Source organism: Neofelis nebulosa, chromosome 9 (genome assembly GCF_028018385.1).
Source record: "Neofelis nebulosa isolate mNeoNeb1 chromosome 9, mNeoNeb1.pri, whole genome shotgun sequence".
NCBI classification, from domain to species: Eukaryota; Metazoa; Chordata; class Mammalia; order Carnivora; family Felidae; genus Neofelis; species Neofelis nebulosa.
In genome coordinates, this window is record NC_080790.1 from 102,624,149 (window position 1) to 102,643,361 (window position 19,213).

Below are 19,213 nucleotides of genomic sequence, written 5' to 3' on the forward strand. Positions count from 1 at the left end.
GAGTGAAATCATGTGGTATGTATCCTTTCCTGACTGACTTTCTTTGCCTAGCATAATACTCTCTAGTTCCATCAATGTCATTGGAATGGCAAGATTTCATTCTTCTTGATTGCTGAGTAATATTCCATTTTATATAGATACCACATCTTCTTTATCCATTCATCAGTCAGTGGACATTAGGGTTCTTTCCATAACTTGTCTGTTATTGATAGTGCTGTATAAACATTGGGGTGCATATGCCCCTTCAAATCAGCATTTCTGTACCCTTTGGATAAATACCTTGTAGTGCAATTGCTGGGTCGTAGGGTGGTTCTATTTTTAACTTTTTGAGGAACCTCCATACTGTTTTCCAGAGTGGCTGTACCAGTTTGCATTCCCACTAGCAGTGTCAGAGGGTTCCCTTTTCTCCCCATCCTCGCCAACATCTGTTGTTTCCTGATTTGTTAATTTTAGCCATTCTGACAGGTGTGAGATGATATCTTATTGTGGTTTTGATTTGAATTTCCATGATGATGAGTGATTTTTAATGTGTCTGTTAGTCATTTATATGTCTTTAACAATAGACATCTTGACTGTAGTTCACAGAAACATCACTTATAGTATTGGGCATCAGAAGGGTGAAGAGAGAAGAAAACGGTCATTGGGTGTTCTTATATCCACATTTTCCTTGGTTTCAGCCAAGCCAGACACATGAGAGTAGGTAATTCTAGCTAAATCCTACTTTGTTTACACATACCTGATATACTCTAAACCTACAGTGGCCCACTGTGGGGCTGGTTTGTGGAAGATAGACATGGAGCCAGATCTAGGTCTCTTGTAGCCAGAGCTATCATTCCATGGTTAGGATACTAAAAGATCGCAAAGCTTTATGCTGCCGTTGCTGTATTGTCATGGAGGGCATCAGTCATCTGCTTTGCTCAAGTGGAAACTCATGTCAGTTATAATACAGCTCATAAACCTAACAAAAGTGTATTATGAAGGTTTGGTATCTTCTCAAAAAATATATTTCTGTCTTTATTATTGTATTAGGATAGTTCCACCATATACCAATTTCAGGATGTACTTATATATTTGAGATATTATTCTTTCATTGTAGCTCTTTGATATTTGAGTAATTCTGTGTAGAAGAAATACCAGGTTAATGAGATAGGTAACTGATAGATGGTGTCTCTTGGCAGATTTCTGAGTTAGAATGCAGGTTAGAGGCATAATTTTCTGGTGGGAAGTACGTAAACTTTGTTTTAAGAGATTTCTTCCTTTTAAAGTAGTTCACGTGTTACCTAATTTAATTTTTACACAATTGTGTAATAGCAATCTCCAATTTGGAGCAGAGAATAATAAAAACTTTTGACATTAAGCCCACCAATGATTACTAGTTTCTTGGTTACTTGAAGAAAATTTTATTTCAGTGTTTTCCATAACACATGAAATCTCTGTGCCAACTTTAGATACATGTGTTTATTATAAGGAGAACTATGGTCTGTACAGTTGCTTTTTAGTCACAATTTTATCAAAAAAATAATGCAAATAGCATGTTTCAGTCAAGGACAATAAATGCATGTGTACCTATGTGGTGCATATACTTTCAAGTATTTATGGAGTGTAAGAGCATAATAGTAGCTCTATATAGTAACAGTCATTGTGTGTTTTTTAACCTTTCTAAGATTTCATTTCTGTACAAATGAGTTCTGTGAAATTATTATGGCCAAAATACCAGTGTTTGTCTTTCACTCAATTTATCTACACTTCATAAAAATGCTTAAATATTACTTCATCATCCTTAAATTTGCCTTTCAGAATATGAAATATATGAACTAATTCTTGAATATTTATGAAGTAATTCTGATTTTTGCAGGTGTTACAAGCCCTTAGGAATATTTAGCTTAATTTGGAACAGGATTCTTTATTTTTTGCTTGATTTTTCATTTTTGAAAACTAAGTTACAGTAAATCCATCTATGTATAATAATTTTGTATTTTTCTATAGTAGTTTGGTTAGACATGAGTCCTCATAGTTTATGATATCATGATTGAAATGCTAAGAGAGTTGTCTTATAAGTAATGTATATCATTATGTATACATTATGTATCCCCTTAGTAAAATTCTGTTTTACAGAATGCATGGATCAAAAGTCACAGTTAATGAACTAATACCCTTTCTTGACTTTATTGTTGTTAAGGAAGTGTTTTACAGTTTATATTTATTCATATGAGAGTTATCTATTTCTAAAAAAAACAGTATGAGATCAATAGTTTAAAATACTCTGTGTTCTTTGTGGTATGATCATGGTGATATGCTACCAACTGATAGTTGAACCAGATAGAACTTAAATCTTTTATGCTGACATAATGATAGTCTTAGGTGGTTTAAATTTCTCCTTCAGTATATTTGTGCCCATAAAATTATTTGCCTTAAAATGAGTAGAACAGATATTTGGCTGAAAATGAATCCTGTAGGATGCTGTCTTACCTTATTTCTTAAGGTAGGTTCTAGGAACCAGCAACATCAGCATTATGGGGGAAGTTTGTTAGATATACAGTCTTGACCAATGCCAGATTACTTAATCAGAATCTACATTTAATAGATTCTCAGATGATTTGTGTGTACCTTTGAGAAGGCCTCCTGTAGAAGACATAAGACTTGGCATTTGGGTAAGGAACAAACACTTCTCTATCTGAGGTTGAAGTGCAAGAGTATAATAAAGATTTAGGAATTATTTCTTAGAATAATGAAATGTTTCTCCTTAAAGTACGTTTCTCTTTGGGATTCCCCCCCTCCCCCCGCTTCTTTTTTTTGTTTTTCCTGGAATAAAATGTGTCTAATGCAATTCTTTACTTTGATACTTTCATCTTACCTACCAAAGAAGATAAACTTCACTTCTTCCATACCAAATGAACAAACCTAATTATTGTTAAGTCTTCCCTAAGATAGTGGCATCCTGTGGATTTGCATGAAACTGAATCTTGAGAAAAGGAGATGGAAGACTGAGACCCTGATGTTAGAATGACCTGGCATGTGTCGTCACTTGTTTGGCTTGTTTCTGTGACACCACGGATGCAGACATGCGCTATTTCCTCCTAACTAAAGAATAAGTATGCCTGAATGTCTGCTATGTGCAAAATGAAACAGTGGATCAGGCCTTTCCTCAGAATTTATAGTCATGTTGGGGAACTGTCCTTGAAAGTCAGGTATCCTGCCACCCGCATAACTGTGGTATTTTGGGATATGGTCATGTGGATCCATTGGCTAGACGTCCCCTAGCTGTGGTTAAAAGGGAGAGTGGGAATAAAGCACTTATTTCAGTCAATTATACATTTTCTATTTAAGTAATATCATAGTGTATCAGTATATTTAAAAGGAGTTAGAATCTAGAGCAAAGCCCAAAGAAACGTACATGTATAGATGTACCTTCTCCTAACAAACTAATGGAATATTTGTTGAGGCATACTCTACCTCTGGATTTGTCAGTTTGCTTCAAGTAAAAATCTTTTGTTTGCACATGTCTCCAATATTTCAGAACTCCCCTCGGCATTATTCAACTTCTGTGGTGGTCCTAGGAAGTCACTGACTTTTCTGGGGATTGCCTGAATGTGGTATTTCTGAAACTTCTTAGCTGGGAATCCCTCAAGTACAGATGAAGTCTTGCTCAGTAGTATGGTTCACAGCATAGGAGGAGGAACTGCTTTTGTTGAACCTGGTGGGGTTGTGCCTGGCTCTTTCCTGCATTCTTGGGGCTGGGAGTGAGGGTGGGAGTCTTGAGTTCTGGTGCACAGTTTAAACACCAGTGCTCTAGTGTAGGAAAACTACTGTGATTGCCATTAAACTAAAGACCTGCAGTAGCCTCCCTTTTGAATATACAAAAAGAGTTTTTCTTTTAATGAAACTTACTTCCTGCTTCCCATAATTCTGATTTTTATCCAGTATTTTAAAGTTTATCTGTCTTGCACAGGCGACCCAGAAATCTTTGAGGTAGGAGACAGCTGCTTATAGTCAATACATGTGAAAAGCCTTAAGCCTGTGTGACCTGGAACAAGACTCAGAAACACAAAGATGCCTCTCAGAAATGTGCCGTTTTCTGCTGTATATTTGGCAAGCATATTATTAACACAGCAGAGGAGGGAGGTGGCCATAAATTTCTCATAAGGAAGGAATTGTAAAAGAAAATTATAGCATAGTATACTTCAAGATTGTAAATGCCATTCTCTTCATTTATTGTGCTGAGGACATTACTTTTAGAAATTTGTATATAATATTTTAGAAAATACTGTTAATGTCATTTATAGATTCACTTATGCCATGGATAGATTCCTCTACCGATTTTTCAATCATGAACTTAATACTTGAGATTAGGGGGCACTGTTATACACTAATTTATATTAGATTGTGTTTTTCTTTCTCCCTTAGAAAGGCATGCATGGCTTATTATTAGAGAAAAGCAACAAGACAGCTTCTGCTCAGGATTTTTCGGTAGAAAATACATTTTGACTTGAACAGGGTTTTGGTGGCAACTTGATAATAGATAATTTTAAGAGATTGGTGAATTCTGTCATGATTGTACTGAAAAGTGCTATGTGGTCATATCGAATTGTGACACACTGTGCTTAGTGAGTGCCCATGCCCTGCTTGCTCTCCAGGAGAATGACTCGGGCACTTTGGACACAGTGGGCGCTGTAGTTGTGGACCACGAAGGGAACGTTGCTGCTGCTGTCTCCAGTGGAGGCTTGGCCTTGAAGCATCCAGGGAGGGTTGGACAGGTAAGTAATTATGCGGTTTTTAAACTGGCTTGTTAATTTAAAACATGGAGTTTTCTGGCTCACCATTTTTTAAAGCCAGTAGAAACATTTTTTCTTTAGAAAAAATAAATGATATTATGGTGTGTGTGTGTGTGTGTGTGTGTGTGTGTGTGTGTGTGTGTGTGTGTTTTAGTATTTATGTAATACAAATCATCAAATACCATTTCAAGATTCTAAAAAAAACTATCTCATGGCAATGGAGTTCTCTATGATCTTTACAATCAGTAATACTGTATGTTGTTACTTCAAAAAGGCTGGGTACTGGATATTTAGTATACATTCAGTAAATATGTATAATCTTCCATTTCTTTCTTTGCAAATGTCCTATTCGTTAGGGGTAAACACTACCTGACTATATTGTGGCCTGCTTTTTAGGTGGGAAAATGACTTTAGAGTTACATTTTTATATTTCTTCCATTCAAGGAACAGTAAAATTTTGACCCTCTAAAATCCTCCTCTGGTTAAGCATTTCAGCAATGGAACCAACACATGATCCCATTCAAGAAATCTAGATATAAGGGGGGGTCTTTTTTATGTGTAACTGGCTTATTCCTGTTTCACTTGCACATTTTCTTTACCATTCCTCCTTCCCCCCATCTCCAAACTTTAGTTCTGTACAGAGAATGGGATTTCACAGTCCATTTGATCTAGTAAGCTTTCTGAGTATAAACCATTTTGGTACATTACTTATGGGCTTAATAAATATTTGTTGAGTGAACTAATGACTCATGGAGTCTGTTAAAGTTGTTGCAAGGACTGTGCTTAAGCTCAGTACTTGGATCTCATGTTACACGCAGGGCACTGCTTGGCATGCTCTGTATGCTTTGTCCCTCACATTTGAGGAAGAGTCGGTATCACAGTTGCTTTGGACGTGGTGGTGAGTGAATGCTTGGAGGCCGGTGATCTGATTCATGGAGGACATCTTTGCAAACCCCAAGTGATGTTCCTTGATATGCCCTTTATAGTCTACAGGCCACTTACAGTCCCATGGCAGAGGGAAGGGGTAGGGAAGAATAATTAATTTTGTGCTACTCTTTGTCTACCATACAAGGGGATTTGTGAGGAATGATTACTCAACATATGTACAATGCTTTGAACTCATTATAAAAAGCCTTTGTCTGGTCATGGTGTTTTTCCACATTATAAAGCCCTGTGTATTTGTCAAATTTGGGATAAGAACCAAGCTTGGCATATCAGATTTGGACGCCTTGGTGGAGAAGGAGAAAGAAAAGCCAGTATTAGCCGCCTTCATTGCATTGCAATTCCCATGGCTTTCTCACTGTTTTTTGTTTGTTTTAGTTAGCAAAATAGCAACAACAGAACCAAGGATAGTTATGGACTATGTTAGCAGAATATTGCATTGAACAATCATGTAGCCATTCTGCCACTACACATGGGATGTCGTGGAAAAAGAAAGACTTCTGTAAAACTTAAACTTGTTGATTTGTGCCACTTGGCTAGTTTATGAAGACACAGTTTGTGGGAGCTGAAAATCAGGAAGAGGTGTGGTGGATAGAAGTAAAGGTACTTCACAGGGAAATGTATTTGCTTAATTGGATTATATTGCTTAGATAGAGGAGATATAATAAACCTGGAAATATGTAAGCATCAGATGACAGTAAGGAACCATTCTTGACAATCAGGAGGGAAAGAGACAAAATATACAAGCAAAGTATTGAAAAAAATGGCTTTTTAAAAAATATGATGAAACTAGGTGCTTTTAAATACATTCTAAATGCACAAGTGAACTATTTAAGAGTCTTAAATTACCCTGCTCTGGATATATGATAACAACCATTCAGATGGTGAAATGGCAATTTGAATTAGAACTTACTTGCTTGGCTTACCAACACTAATTAGAATTTACAACTGGGACACAAGAAAGGAATTATTAAATTCCACTCTCCCCTCACACCGGCAACCTACTCCCACACAAATAGGCAGCTGATTTTAGTGGTTAAGAGTGTGAACTTTGGAGTCAGGTAAACCTTTATTCTAATCTCACCTCCCCACTTTGCAGTTTCTTTACCATAAACAAGTTATTCAAAGTCTTTAAGCTCCACTTTCCATAACTGTAAAATGGGGATAAATAGGTACCTTAACAAAGTTCTAGAAGATTCAGTGATGCAATGCATTTAAGTTGCTTATCACAGTCCCTGATAATAACAGCTATAGCTACTGTTATTAAGCTCTTGCTACATGCAACAAGTATGTTCATTCATGTGATCCTACAACAACATTATGAGGTTGGGGTTTTATAATCCTCATTTTATAAAGGAAAACAAGTCCCAAAGAAGATTAATAATAATAATGATGATGATAATAATATTTATATGACCTGTTTGTAGTGAATGTTCATATTTTTTAAAATGTTAATGAAATTTTACTACTGAAAAGAAGGAAGCTTTTTTTTTTTTTTAAGGCCTGCTTAATGTTATGTTTTTTTTGTTTTTTTGTTTTTTTTAATTTTTTTTTCAACGTTTTTTATTTATTTTTGGGACAGAGAGAGACAGAGCATGAACGGGGGAGGGGCAGAGAGAGAGGGAGACACAGAATCGGAAACAGGCTCCAGGCTCCGAGCCATCAGCCCAGAGCCTGACGCGGGGCTCGAACTCACGGACCGCGAGATCGTGACCTGGCTGAAGTCGGACGCTTAACCCACTGCGCCACCCAGGCGCCCCTTAATGTTATGTTTTATCCAAAGAAGTGGATAAGAGACGAACAATCTCTGATTCTTTCTTTTATCTGACCTATCACTATCTCAGCCCAATTGATTTCAGAAGGTTAAGAAGGAAGACAGCTTTAGGTCATGAAATTGAGGGGAGGTAGCATAAAAGGAATTTGCTTAGAGAGAAGAAACAAAGAGTAAGAATAAGTGTTTTTTTCTTTTCTAAAAAAAAAAAAAATGACCTTTGGGTTTCTAAGAGCTGTTCTTGTGGCCCTGTTTGTTATTTTTGGGTGCAGGTTCCTGGTCAAGATAATTGTTGGGAATGGAAAGGACAGTAGACTAATGTCCAGGGTTTTCAAAGAAGGAAGAATGGGCCCTTCTCCTCAGGTGACAAGTTCTCTGAGGCTTTGACTGACTTAGCACCTGTCCCAGGTAGAACCAGATGAATGGCTTATCCCACAAGTCTGCTAGTTTTATTCTGAAATCACTTCTATAGGGCTTTCAGTTACTACTCTGACTCAACAGTCTTGTGTATTTTAGAAGCATTGTGTTTTCTAAGGCTATAATAGATTTCCTACTGTTTGCCTCATGGGAGTGTTGTGTTCAGTTCTTGGTTCTACTTTTAAGAAGGTTATTGTCAATGACATCTGGGGATGGCATGGGGTACTTCATCTCCAATTATCTTGGACTTTGGATTATTTCTCAAGGAGGGTGTTTAGGGGAATAGGGTGTGTGTGCATCTCAAAGTTTTGAGGAATAGTTCACAAATTCCTGCTCTGGGTAGAATATTGAAGCAAATGAATTCTAAAGTCCTTATAAAAAAGGATACAATACTGTAGAAAGCTAAAGTCTGTCTGGTCAGCATTCCCAGTCTTAGCTTCTTCCCCCAGTCCTTACAAGTAAGCTCCTAGAAATAGCAGTTACTTTTTTCTCTTTTATGGGAACATATTTTTTTCTCCATCAGTGATAAGTCATGCTGCATACTCAGTGTATCGTAGCTTGTTGCTGACTTCTCCTCCTCCTCCTCCTCCTCCTCCTCCTCCTACTCCTCCTCCTCCTACTCCTCCTCCTCTTCCTCCCAGCCCGACAATATGTGTGGGGTTCTTTCTCTTTAGTTCCTAAACATCTTCTTAAAATTTTTAATTCTTTATTTTGAACCCCTGCAATGAATCCCACACATTGCTGTGCCAACAGTTAGCCATTTCTTTACTGATGGACATCTATGGTTTCAGTTTGCTATTCTTACCAAACTTGTGGTGGTGAGCATTCTTGAGCAGTCTTTCTTCTATTTCTCTGGGATGGCTATCAAAAGATGTTTCTAATTCTACTTCTAACTAAGGACTGGAAAAGTTATCAGTTTTGATTCCCCTCCCAAAGGCAGAGAAGTCATTGTGGAATTGGAGACGTGAATCCAGGCATTCTGGGTGGCATTATTAGAAACAAAATAGGAATAATTGTCATGTTCTTACCATAGTAATTTGTGTTATGGGTGGTTTCAGCCAAATAAATCTGCTCTACCACCTCATAAAGTGATTAGCTTGAATTGACCTATTTGCCTCCTTTCTTTATATCTGGCAGAATCTAGCACAGTGGTGAGCATATACTGGGCCCTTTGGTAATAACTGTTTGCAGTTCCTATTGTGCCACTTTAAGGGAGGCATGGCAAAAACCCTCCCAAATAGGGTTTCTTAGGGTATGCCAGGAGGACCCCCTGCATCCCAGCCCCACCCCCTACCACAGGGCCCTGATTAATAATGGCAATTCATTGGCCAACCCCCAGACCACTGAATCAGAATATCTGGGAACCATGGTTCTTATCACCAAGCTTCTCAAACAATTTGACATATACCTAGTTTCAGAACCACTATTTTAAGGCAACCATGGGGGTGATTTCAAGGGGCCAGAAGAGAAATTCCGCTGACAAACTGCAATAGGGGAAAGGTTTTTCAAGGAAGGAACAAAACTACTGCTGATGAGAGTCTAAGGAACTTTCTCTTACTGTTTCTAAAAAATTTTAGATTAATACAATAGTTGGAATATATAGTTTAGATAGTGTTAGAACCATTGTTTAGGTAGGTCTTACACAGTCTCTGGTATTATTTCCCATTTGATATACATCATTATTAAACCAGGCTTTATTAGATGGGTATGATTTTGTCTTCTGTTGAAAGCTAGTAATTACATATAACATTTCTGAAATACTCTATGTATCTATTTTCTTTTTTCCCAGGCTGCTCTGTATGGATGTGGCTGCTGGGCTGAAAACACTGGAGCTCATAATCCCTACTCCACAGCTGTGAGTACCTCAGGTATTTGCTGCTTTCATGACCATATTTCATAACTTCAACATTGTTAGGTCATTTAATGATTGAAAACAATATTTTTATGTAAACGTAAAGCAATATTTTTATGTAAACATAAAGCATGTGCTGAGACATTGCATAGACAAGTGCATTAATGCATGAAAGATCTTTGATATTTGGGAGGTTTTAAAAATTGTTTCACAATGTACGTATCACAGTATAAATGTTTTCCTAACATTTTCATTACACGTCTGGAGTTAACTATAACAATTATAGTTTTAATGTTTTTTTCCCCCTAGTGTGACTCATGATAGTGCCAGATTTAGATCACAGAAGATATAAAAGTAATAAGGCATTTCAAAACTAAGATAATCTCTTGATTAAAATGTTGGCATAAAATATAAGATGTATTTCAAAATGTATGTTTTATGACATTTATTCCTCTAACTATACTTTTAATTAAATGTAGGTCCTCTTTTTGTATCTATATTAGAAGTCATTATCATTTAGAAATTGTGTGTGTGTGTGTGTGTGTGTGTGTGTGTGTGTGTGTGTGTGTGTGTGTTGGGGGTTGGTTAATGGGCAGAATGGTTGTTGTCTAGATCCAGGTTTTCATGTACTTATGTAGGTATACTTGAAGCCTTTTCTCTCAATGTGGTGATATGCATGGTTGACAAAATAAAATCATCCCCTTTGCTGTGTTATCTCTCAAGTTACAGTTCTAAGCCTTTCTCCTCAATATCCTCAGGCTTTATCAGGCTTTATCAGGCTGCCTTTCCTTCCTTCCTTTCTACACTTGCTTGCCACTTTGGTTTCTATTTCACCATACTAACAAACCCCCAATCCAGTCTAGTCCTGTTTTCCTGCTTACTCTTGACTCTGTGGTCTCTGCTTCAAGCAGCTCTCTCCTTTCTGTCATAGCATAGATCCTGGAACTCTCTTGGTTTGTCCTGTTCCTCTGGCCTGCTCCATCTTGGCTCACTTCACAGACTCTTCCCATTTCTAACAATTCCAGTCTTGGGCCTCTCTTTACTTTCCTTCATTTCGCTCTGTGCTTTCTCTTGGTGACCTGGTGTTTTTTGTGTCACTGATCTATCAGGTGAAGTCTAAACATGAATTAATGTTGAATCTTAATCATACTAATATAATTGGCAAAAAATTGGTTTTCATTCTTTCATTTTTGAGGAGATGAGTATAATATAATAGGAGTTAATTTTTAATTTAATTTTGGTGGCACATGGAAATCTCTATGCATGATATTTAGAAATTAGCTTGTTCACATAATTAAGTATGGCCCTATGTTGATAGAAAATTGTGGTATTTGAACGAACTGAAGTCCGAAGTAGATAATACGTTTCATTTTTATTTTCCCAAAGGAGTATTACTCAGTATATGTTGTATGGACTTTATTTTTGATCATTAGGTTATTCAGTGAGTTGGTTTGGCATTGTTTAAATGTTACTCTAATTGTCTAGATGTTAGAAGACCTGGATTGTACTCTAAGCTGAAATCCTGAAAGCCTGCCTGACTGTTATTTTGGAAAAGAAATTCAATCTCTTTGGGATTGTCCTCCTCTCTCCTTTTAATTGGTGATGTGGAAGTTGGAATAGAAACACATTTCATCGATTTGATTCTATTAAGTACAGTGCAGTGGGTGGGTAAAACTAAAATTGTAAAATTAAGGTCTTTTCCCCTTCCCCTTGGATATTTTCTCCTTTGTTGATCTTGCATCAATTGAAGATAGTTTCATATGACTAAAGATAACTTTTGGTTTTCTAGTTCATGACATCCAGTGCAGCTTTTAAACTTGGATGCCCAGTTTGTCATGTTATATCATTCTGAAGTTTAAGGACTAATCATCATCAGTCCTCAGAGCCTGAGGGAAATAGAGCAAGTCTCCACTTCCTGCCATTCCTGGGACTTTTGTGTGATTTCTTCACACTTGTTTCTCCTGGGGTTGTTGCTATAAGGTTGACAGTAAAAACACATGGCAGAGTTGGGTGACCAAGTCAGAAGAAAGGTGGTGCACAGAATTCTGGTTGTTTGGCCAAAATAGACTGGTGCCTTAGGCTGTTGCAGAAAATTTAGAGACCTGGCCTACATTTTAGGTTTATAGTTCTTGTAAGGCAATAATTGAAAGGCAGAGGGAAGATAGTTATAGTCAGGGTAGGGCTCTCCCAAGGCCACACAGGTGATTTGATCATTAGCCTTAGGGATAATGATCCATCATCTTGTTCTCATCACTGGGTAGGGAGGAATGAGTGGGGAGTGGGGAAGAGAGAGTAGTGTGGCAGGAGCTGACCGTGTAAACTCTAAGGTTCTGCATCATGGAAATTTGTCTAGTTAGGAAGGGAGCAGGGTAGATACCTGCGTTCTTGTTCAGTCTGTTTCACTTACTGCCTGTGACCCTGGCATGAGGTTATTTGTAAAGTAGGAATATCTACCTTAATATTAAATAAGTAGATGTATGTAAGGCACATAACATACTTCTTGGCTCAGAGAAGTGATTCAATACTTAACTGTGTTTCATTGAATTGAAGTCACACCTTTTATAAGGTACACCATTATCTTAAAAAAACATTGGTTGATTCGTATTTTTTTTATTGTGATAAGAACACTTACCATGAAATCTATTTTATTAACAACATTTTTAAATGTTTATTTTATTTTTGAGAGAGAGAGACAGAGCATGAGCAGGGGAGGGCAGAGAGAGAAGGAGACCCAGAATCTGAAGGAGGTTCCAGTCTCTGAGCTGCTAGCACAGAGCTGGACATGGGTCTTGAACCCACAAACCGTGAGATTATGATCTGAGATGAAGTTGGACCCCCAACCGACTGAACCACCCAGGTGCCCCATCTTAACAACATTTTTAATGTATAATGCCCCATCTTAACAACATTTTTAATGTATAATACACTATTTTTAACTTTAGGCACAATATTGTACAGCAGATCCTTGAACTTATTCATCTTTCATTACTGAAACTTTATGAATTTTCACTATCAACTCCCCATTTCCCCCTCCCCCCAGTGCCTGGCAATCACCATTCTATTCTCTGCTTCTATGAGTTTGACTATTTTAGGTTCCTCATATAAGTGGAATCATGCAGTATCTGTTCTTCTGTGACTGGCTTATTTCACTTTGCATAATGTCTTCAAGGATTATCCATGTTGTCTATGGCAGGATTTCCTTCTTTTTAAAGGCTGAATAATATTTTGTTATACATATATGCCACATTTTCTTTACCCATTTATCTATTGGTAGACATTTAGGTTGTATCCACATCTCAGCTATTATGAATAATGATGCAGTGAACATGGAGGTGCTGAAATCTCTTCAAGATCCTGATTTCAATTCTTTTGGATAAATACCCAGAAGTGGAGTTGTTGGATCGTATAATACTCCTATTTTTAATTTTTTGAGGAACCCCCATTCTGTTTTCCATAGCAGGTGCACCATTTTACATTCCCACCTACAGTGTACAATGGTTTGAATATCTCTACATCTTCACCAACTTTATTTATCTCTTGTCCTTTTGATGCTAGCCATTCTAACGGGTATGAGGTGATGTCTCATTATGATTTGATTGGCAATTCCCTGATGATTAGTGAGGTTGAACACCTTTTTATGTACCTGTTGGCCAATTGTGTGTCTTTGGAGAAATATCTATTTAAGTCCTTTGCTGATGCATTAATCTTGCTATTTGTGTTTTGCTATTGAGTTGTAGGAGTTCTTCATGTCTTTTGGATATTAACCCCTTATCATTTAATTTAATTTAATTTATTTTATTTATTTATTATTTATTTATAAATATAATTTATTGTCAAGTTGGTTAACATACAGTGTATACAGTGTGCTCTTGGTTTTGGAGTAGATTCCCATGATTCATCGCCTACATAGAATACCCACTGCTCATCCCAACAAGTGCCCTCCTCAATGCTCATTACCCATTTCCCCGTCTCTCCTGCCTCCCCCCATCAACCCTCAGTTTCATCTTTGTATTTAAGAATCTCTTATGGTTTGCCTCCCTCTCTGCTTGAAACTATTTTGTCCCCTTCCCTTCCCCAATGGTCTTCTGTTAAGTTTCTCAAGTTCCACATTTGAGTGAAAATATATGATATCTGTCATTCTCTGACTGACTTATTTCACTTAGCATAATACCCTCCAGTTCCATCCACATTGTTGCAAATGGCAGGCTTTCATTCTTCCTCATTGCCAAGTAGTATTCTATTGTATATATAAACCACATCTTCTTTATTCATCAGTTGATGGACATTTAGGCTCTTTCCATAATTTTATACCCCTTATCAGGTATATGGTTTGTAAATATTTTCTCCCAGTCCATAGGTTGCTTTTCCATTTTGTTGATTATTTCTTTTCTTGTACAGAAGTTGTTTTTGTTTGTTTGTTTGTTTGTTGTTTAATTTACATCCAAGTTAGTTAGCATATAGTGCAACAAATGATTTCAGGAGTAGATTCCTTGATGCCCCTTACCCATTTAGCCATCCCCCCTCCCACAACCCCTCCAGTAACCCTCTGTTTGTTCTTCATATTTATATGTCTCTTATGTTTTGTCCTCCTCTCTGTTTTTGTATTCTTTTTGCTTCTCTTCCCTTAAATCCATCTGTTTAGTATCTTAAATTCCTTATATGAGTAAAGTCATATGATATTTGTCTTCTCTGACTAATGTCACTTAGCATAATACCCTCCAGTTCCATCCACGTAGTTGCAAATGGCAAGATTTCATTCTTTTTAATTGCCGAGTAATACTCCACTGTATATATATATATACCACATCTTCTTTATCCATTCATCCGTTGATGGATATTTGGGCTCTTTCCATACTTTGGCTATTGTCAATAGTGCTGCTATAAACATTGGGGTGCATATGCCCCTACAAAACAGCACACCTGTATCCCTTGGATAAATACCTAGTAGTGTAATTCCTGGGTCGTAGGGTTGTTCTATTTTTAATTTTTTGAGGAACCTCCACACTGTTTTCCAGAGTGGCTGCACCAGCTTGCATTCCCACCAGCAGTGCAAAAGAGATCCTCTTTCTCTGCATCCTCGCCAACATCTGTTGTTGCCTGAGTTGTTAATGTTAGCCATTCTGACAGGGATGAGGTGGTATCTCATTGTAGTTTTGATTTGTATTTCTCTGATGATGAGTGACGTTGAGCATTTTTCATGTGTCAGTTGGCCATCTGGATGTCTTCTTTGGAGAAGTGTCTATTCATGTCTTTTGCCCATTTTTTCACTGGATTATTTGGTTTTTTTGGGTGTTGGGTTTGATAAGTTCTTTATAGATTTTGGATACTAACCATTTATCTGATATGTCATTTGCAAATATCTTCTCCCATTATGTCGGTGGCCTTTTAGTTTTGCTGATTGTTTCCTTCGCTGTGCAGAAGGTTTTTATTTTGATGCAGTCCCAATAGTTCATTTTTGCTTTTGTTTCACTTGCCTCCTGAGACCTGTTGAGTAGGACGTTGCTGCGGCCAAGGTCAAAGAGGTTTTTTTTGCCTGCTTTGTCTTCTAGGATTTTGATGGCTTCCTGTCTTACATTAGGTCTTTCATCCATTTTGGGTTTATTTTTGTATGAAAGTGGTGTAAGAAAGTGGTCCAGGTTCATATTTCTGCATGGTGTAAGAAAGTGGTCCAGGTTCATTTTTCTGCATGTCGCTGTCCAGTTTTTGCAGCACCATTTGCTGAAGAGGCTGTCTTTATTCCATTGGATATTCTTTCCTGCTTTGTCAAAGATTAGTTGGCCATACATTTGTGGGTCCATTTCTGGGTTCTCTATTCTGTTCCATTGATCTGAGTGTCTGTTCTTGTGCCAGTACCATTCTGTCTTGATGATTACAGCTTTGTAGTATAGCTTGAAGTCTGGGATTGTGATGCCTCCAGCTTTGGTTTTCTTTTTCAAGATTGCTTTGGCTGTTTGGAGTCTTTTCTGGTTCCATAAAAATTTTAGGATTGTTTGTTCTAGCTCTTTGAAGAATGCTGGCATTATTTTGATAAGAATTGCTCCTGTACAGAAGTTTTTTAGTTTGACGTGGTCCCACTTACCGATTTTTGCTTTTGTTGCTTATATGTTTGATGTCATATCCACGAGTAAAATACACAATATAAGATACATATATTAAGTGGGGGTGGGGGTTGGAGGGTGGGGGGAGGAGACCGCCAATCATCGAATGACACTCTTCTTTCTCATCACTTAACACATGGTTGTTGCTTTACAAGAAAATATACAACTTGGGGGCATTCCTCCAACAAGAAATATTTGTTGCACTGATAGTAATTTCATGTGCCATTGCTGTTTCCATGCCTTCCTATGTTTTTAATTACTTTTTGTTTCAATTCTGTATCATACTATACTCCTTTTGAACCCATGGTAGATGACAGGTAAACTCAAAACATGTAGTTTCAACGTGGCACATAACTCAACTGAAGGGTCAACAATTGGAACAGCTTACTTACCGCTAGAGGCAGTGCTATGTCACAGCTGCAGCCTAGAGAGGAGGCACAGGAGGATGTCATCAATTAAAATGAATTTCCTGATTTTAGAAAATTTTAACTGTGAAAAAACAATAATTTAGAATTAATAAACTACAATTAATAAACTACAATAAAAGATTTTTTTATTCTCAGCTTCTTAATTTTTTTGGTGAAAATAACAATTTATTTTAGTCTTTCTTAAGCAGTGACATAAGCTCTTGAGAAAAGGGGTTACCTGTGGGTATATTTGTTTTTCCTGAGTGCCTGGCATAGGGCCTTGCACTTAATAAGTGCTTACTAGACAAATTAAAATTAAGACAGATGATGATTATTATAATCATCTAAGTTGCTGAGAGACTGGAACTTAATTATTTCAGTCACTAAAATGAAATGATAATTATGTAATGGGATAGAGGTGCTAATTATTGCTGTAGTGGCAATCATATTACAGTGTATAAATGTATCATTAACATGTTGTACACCTTAAATTTATACAATGTCATATGTCAAATGCATTTCATTAAATGAAAGAAATGTATATGTGATTCCTCACTCTTCTAGAAGGATGCTTCTCATTTCAAAAAGATTATTCACCATGTAATTTCTTTATATAGTACTTTAAAATTTTATTTAATTTGCCAAAGTCAGAATCACACATAATTTTTTAGTAACACATAGATGCATAATGTAAGATATATCTGTGTTCTTTCTCTGGCTATGGAAAGGAAGAGCAGATTGAGGATTAGAAGATCAGAAAGAGGAAAAAAGAAGGAGATTAAGTTTATGCTCTGATTGACCTTAACACTGGTATGCCGTTACTTGTCTGTATAGTATGTTTTTTTCTTAAAGAGAAACAGTGAATCCAGCAGTTATATGGCAGTTGACTGGAGTTCAGGAAACACAAGCTTCAGTCCCTCTTTTTTAAAGTGTTTTGGCCTGAAGAAAGATCTGCTACTTGGTTTCTGGTATGTGGCCCAGTGATTTCTGATTTTGTAGATTCTTTGATTTTCTAGATTTTGGCTCTGGGAAGTTCTAGACCCCTGAACGTGGTGAGGATGTGGCCGTTGCTTGCCAGGAATAAGTTCAAAGGTTGGTGTGATAAAAAATGCAAAAAATTGAGACCAGGCTTTTGCTTAAGTATTTCTGAGGCAGTGATTTTTTTTTTTTAAAGTTTATATATTTATTCTGATAGAAAGCATGAGCAGAGGAGGGGCAGAGAGAGAGAAAGAATGCCAGCAGGCTCTGCGCTGTCAGTGCAAAGCCCCATGTGGGGCTTGACCCATGGGGCTCAAACTCACAAACCTGAGCCAAAAGGGTAAGGCAGGGGGTTGGTAGGAAGAGAGAGAGAAGAATGAGAATCCCAAGTAGGCTCTGGGCTGTCAGCGCAGAGCCCAATGCGGGGCTCAACATGGGGCTATAGAACTCACCATGACCTGAGCTGAAATCCAGAGGTAGATGCCTAACTGACTGGGCCATGAGGGCGCCCCTATGAGCCAGCGATTCTGAGCCAGCCCTCTTCCTCAAGGGCTAAGAATTATGTTACCGCTTCTTGGTTTTCCTTCCCAGTCTCCTTTGTTAATGTTTCTCATCTCCCTGACTTCTCAGTTTTGGAGTACCCTGAGACCTAGTCCTTGAACTTCTCTCTTTGTATACCCACTCCTTTGGTGTTCTTATCAGTCTAATGGCTAAGTACCATCCATATATATGCTGATGACTCCCCCATTTTTATCTCCAACCTGGGCTTCTCCCAGGACACCGTTGTATATTCAACTGCTTGTTCAGTCTCCAGTCATATATCTGATAAGCATCTCAAATTTAGCATGTCCAAATATGAGCTCTTGATATTGTATCCCCTTTGCTGCCTGCCACCTGCTTCTCTTGCAGTCTTCCCACACAGCAAATGGCAACTCCAGCCTCCTAGTGGCTCGGGTCAAAATGTTGGATTCACGCTTGATCCCCTTTTGCTTGGTTTGGTTTGGTTTCCCTTCCCCCCCTCTACTTCCCTCCCCTTCCCTTCCTCACCCACATCCAAGCCAACAACAAACTCTGACTATTCTAAGTATATTTATAGCCTGACGATTCTTAGCACCTCCACTGCTACCAACAGATTCAGTGTGCTATCACATCCAATCTGGATTCTTTCAGTAACCCCCTAGCTGGTACTTGTTTTTGCTCTTTTGCCCTTTTATTCAGTTCTTAACATAAGAGTTGGGGTTCTAACCTATCAAATCATGCCATACCTCTTCTTTGAACTGTCCAGTCACTTCCCATCTGACTCAGAGGAAAAGCTGAGGTCCTTATGAAGGGCCTCTGAGCCCTTGTATACAGTGTTCCCACTTTCTTCTCAGACTTCAGCTCTTGCTTTTCTTCCCTTACTTATTCAGTTCCAGCTACATTGGCTGCTTACTGTATTTTAAACATGCCAGGCACACTCTTACCTTCAGAACTTTGCCTCAGTTGTTTCCTTTCCTGTTAGCTCTCTACCCTCAGTAGCTTAAGCTGCTGCCTCCCACTTCATCAACTCTTTATTCACATGTTCACCTTCTTACTGAGATCTTCTCTGACCACCCTATTTAAACATACAAATCTTCTCAGCCAACATTCCTTATTCTCCTCCCATGTTTTGGCTTTTTTGTCACAGTATATCTTTCATCTTTCTTCTTGCTGGAGCTTGCAAGCTAGCTCTGGTTTCTCTTCCTCTTTATATTTATTTTTTATCTAAAAAAATTTTTTTAATGTTTATATATTTTTGAGAGAGACAGAGACAGAGCGTGAGTAGGGAAGGGACAGAGAGAGGGAGACACAGAATCTGCAACAGGCTGCAGACTCTGTGCTGTCAGCACAGAGCCGACATGGGGCTCGAACTCACGGACCATGAGATCATGACCTGACCTGAAGTCGGACACCCACTGACTGAGCCACCCAAGCGCCCCTCTCTTCCTCTTTTTATA

General features: G+C 37.9%; 1 protein-coding gene across 15 annotated transcripts in view; it reads left to right on the top strand.

Moving 5' to 3' along the window:
- TASP1 (taspase 1) overlaps positions 1-19,213 on the top strand; it is a 389,761-nt gene that overhangs the window by 106,936 nt on the left and 263,612 nt on the right. For 9 of the 15 annotated variants that reach the window (XR_009248816.1, XM_058684862.1, XM_058684860.1 and 6 more), the window contains 2 exons: positions 4,635-4,754; positions 9,692-9,770. Coding sequence is in view for 11 of the 15 variants with exons in the window: in XM_058684862.1 (XP_058540845.1) it covers positions 4,635-4,754; positions 9,692-9,770 (199 nt within the window). In the remaining 4 variants the exon portion in view is untranslated. The remainder of the gene's footprint in view (positions 1-4,634; positions 4,755-9,691; positions 9,771-19,213) is intronic. The other 6 variants (XR_009248818.1, XR_009248817.1, XR_009248820.1 and 3 more) reach the window with 2 other exon arrangements.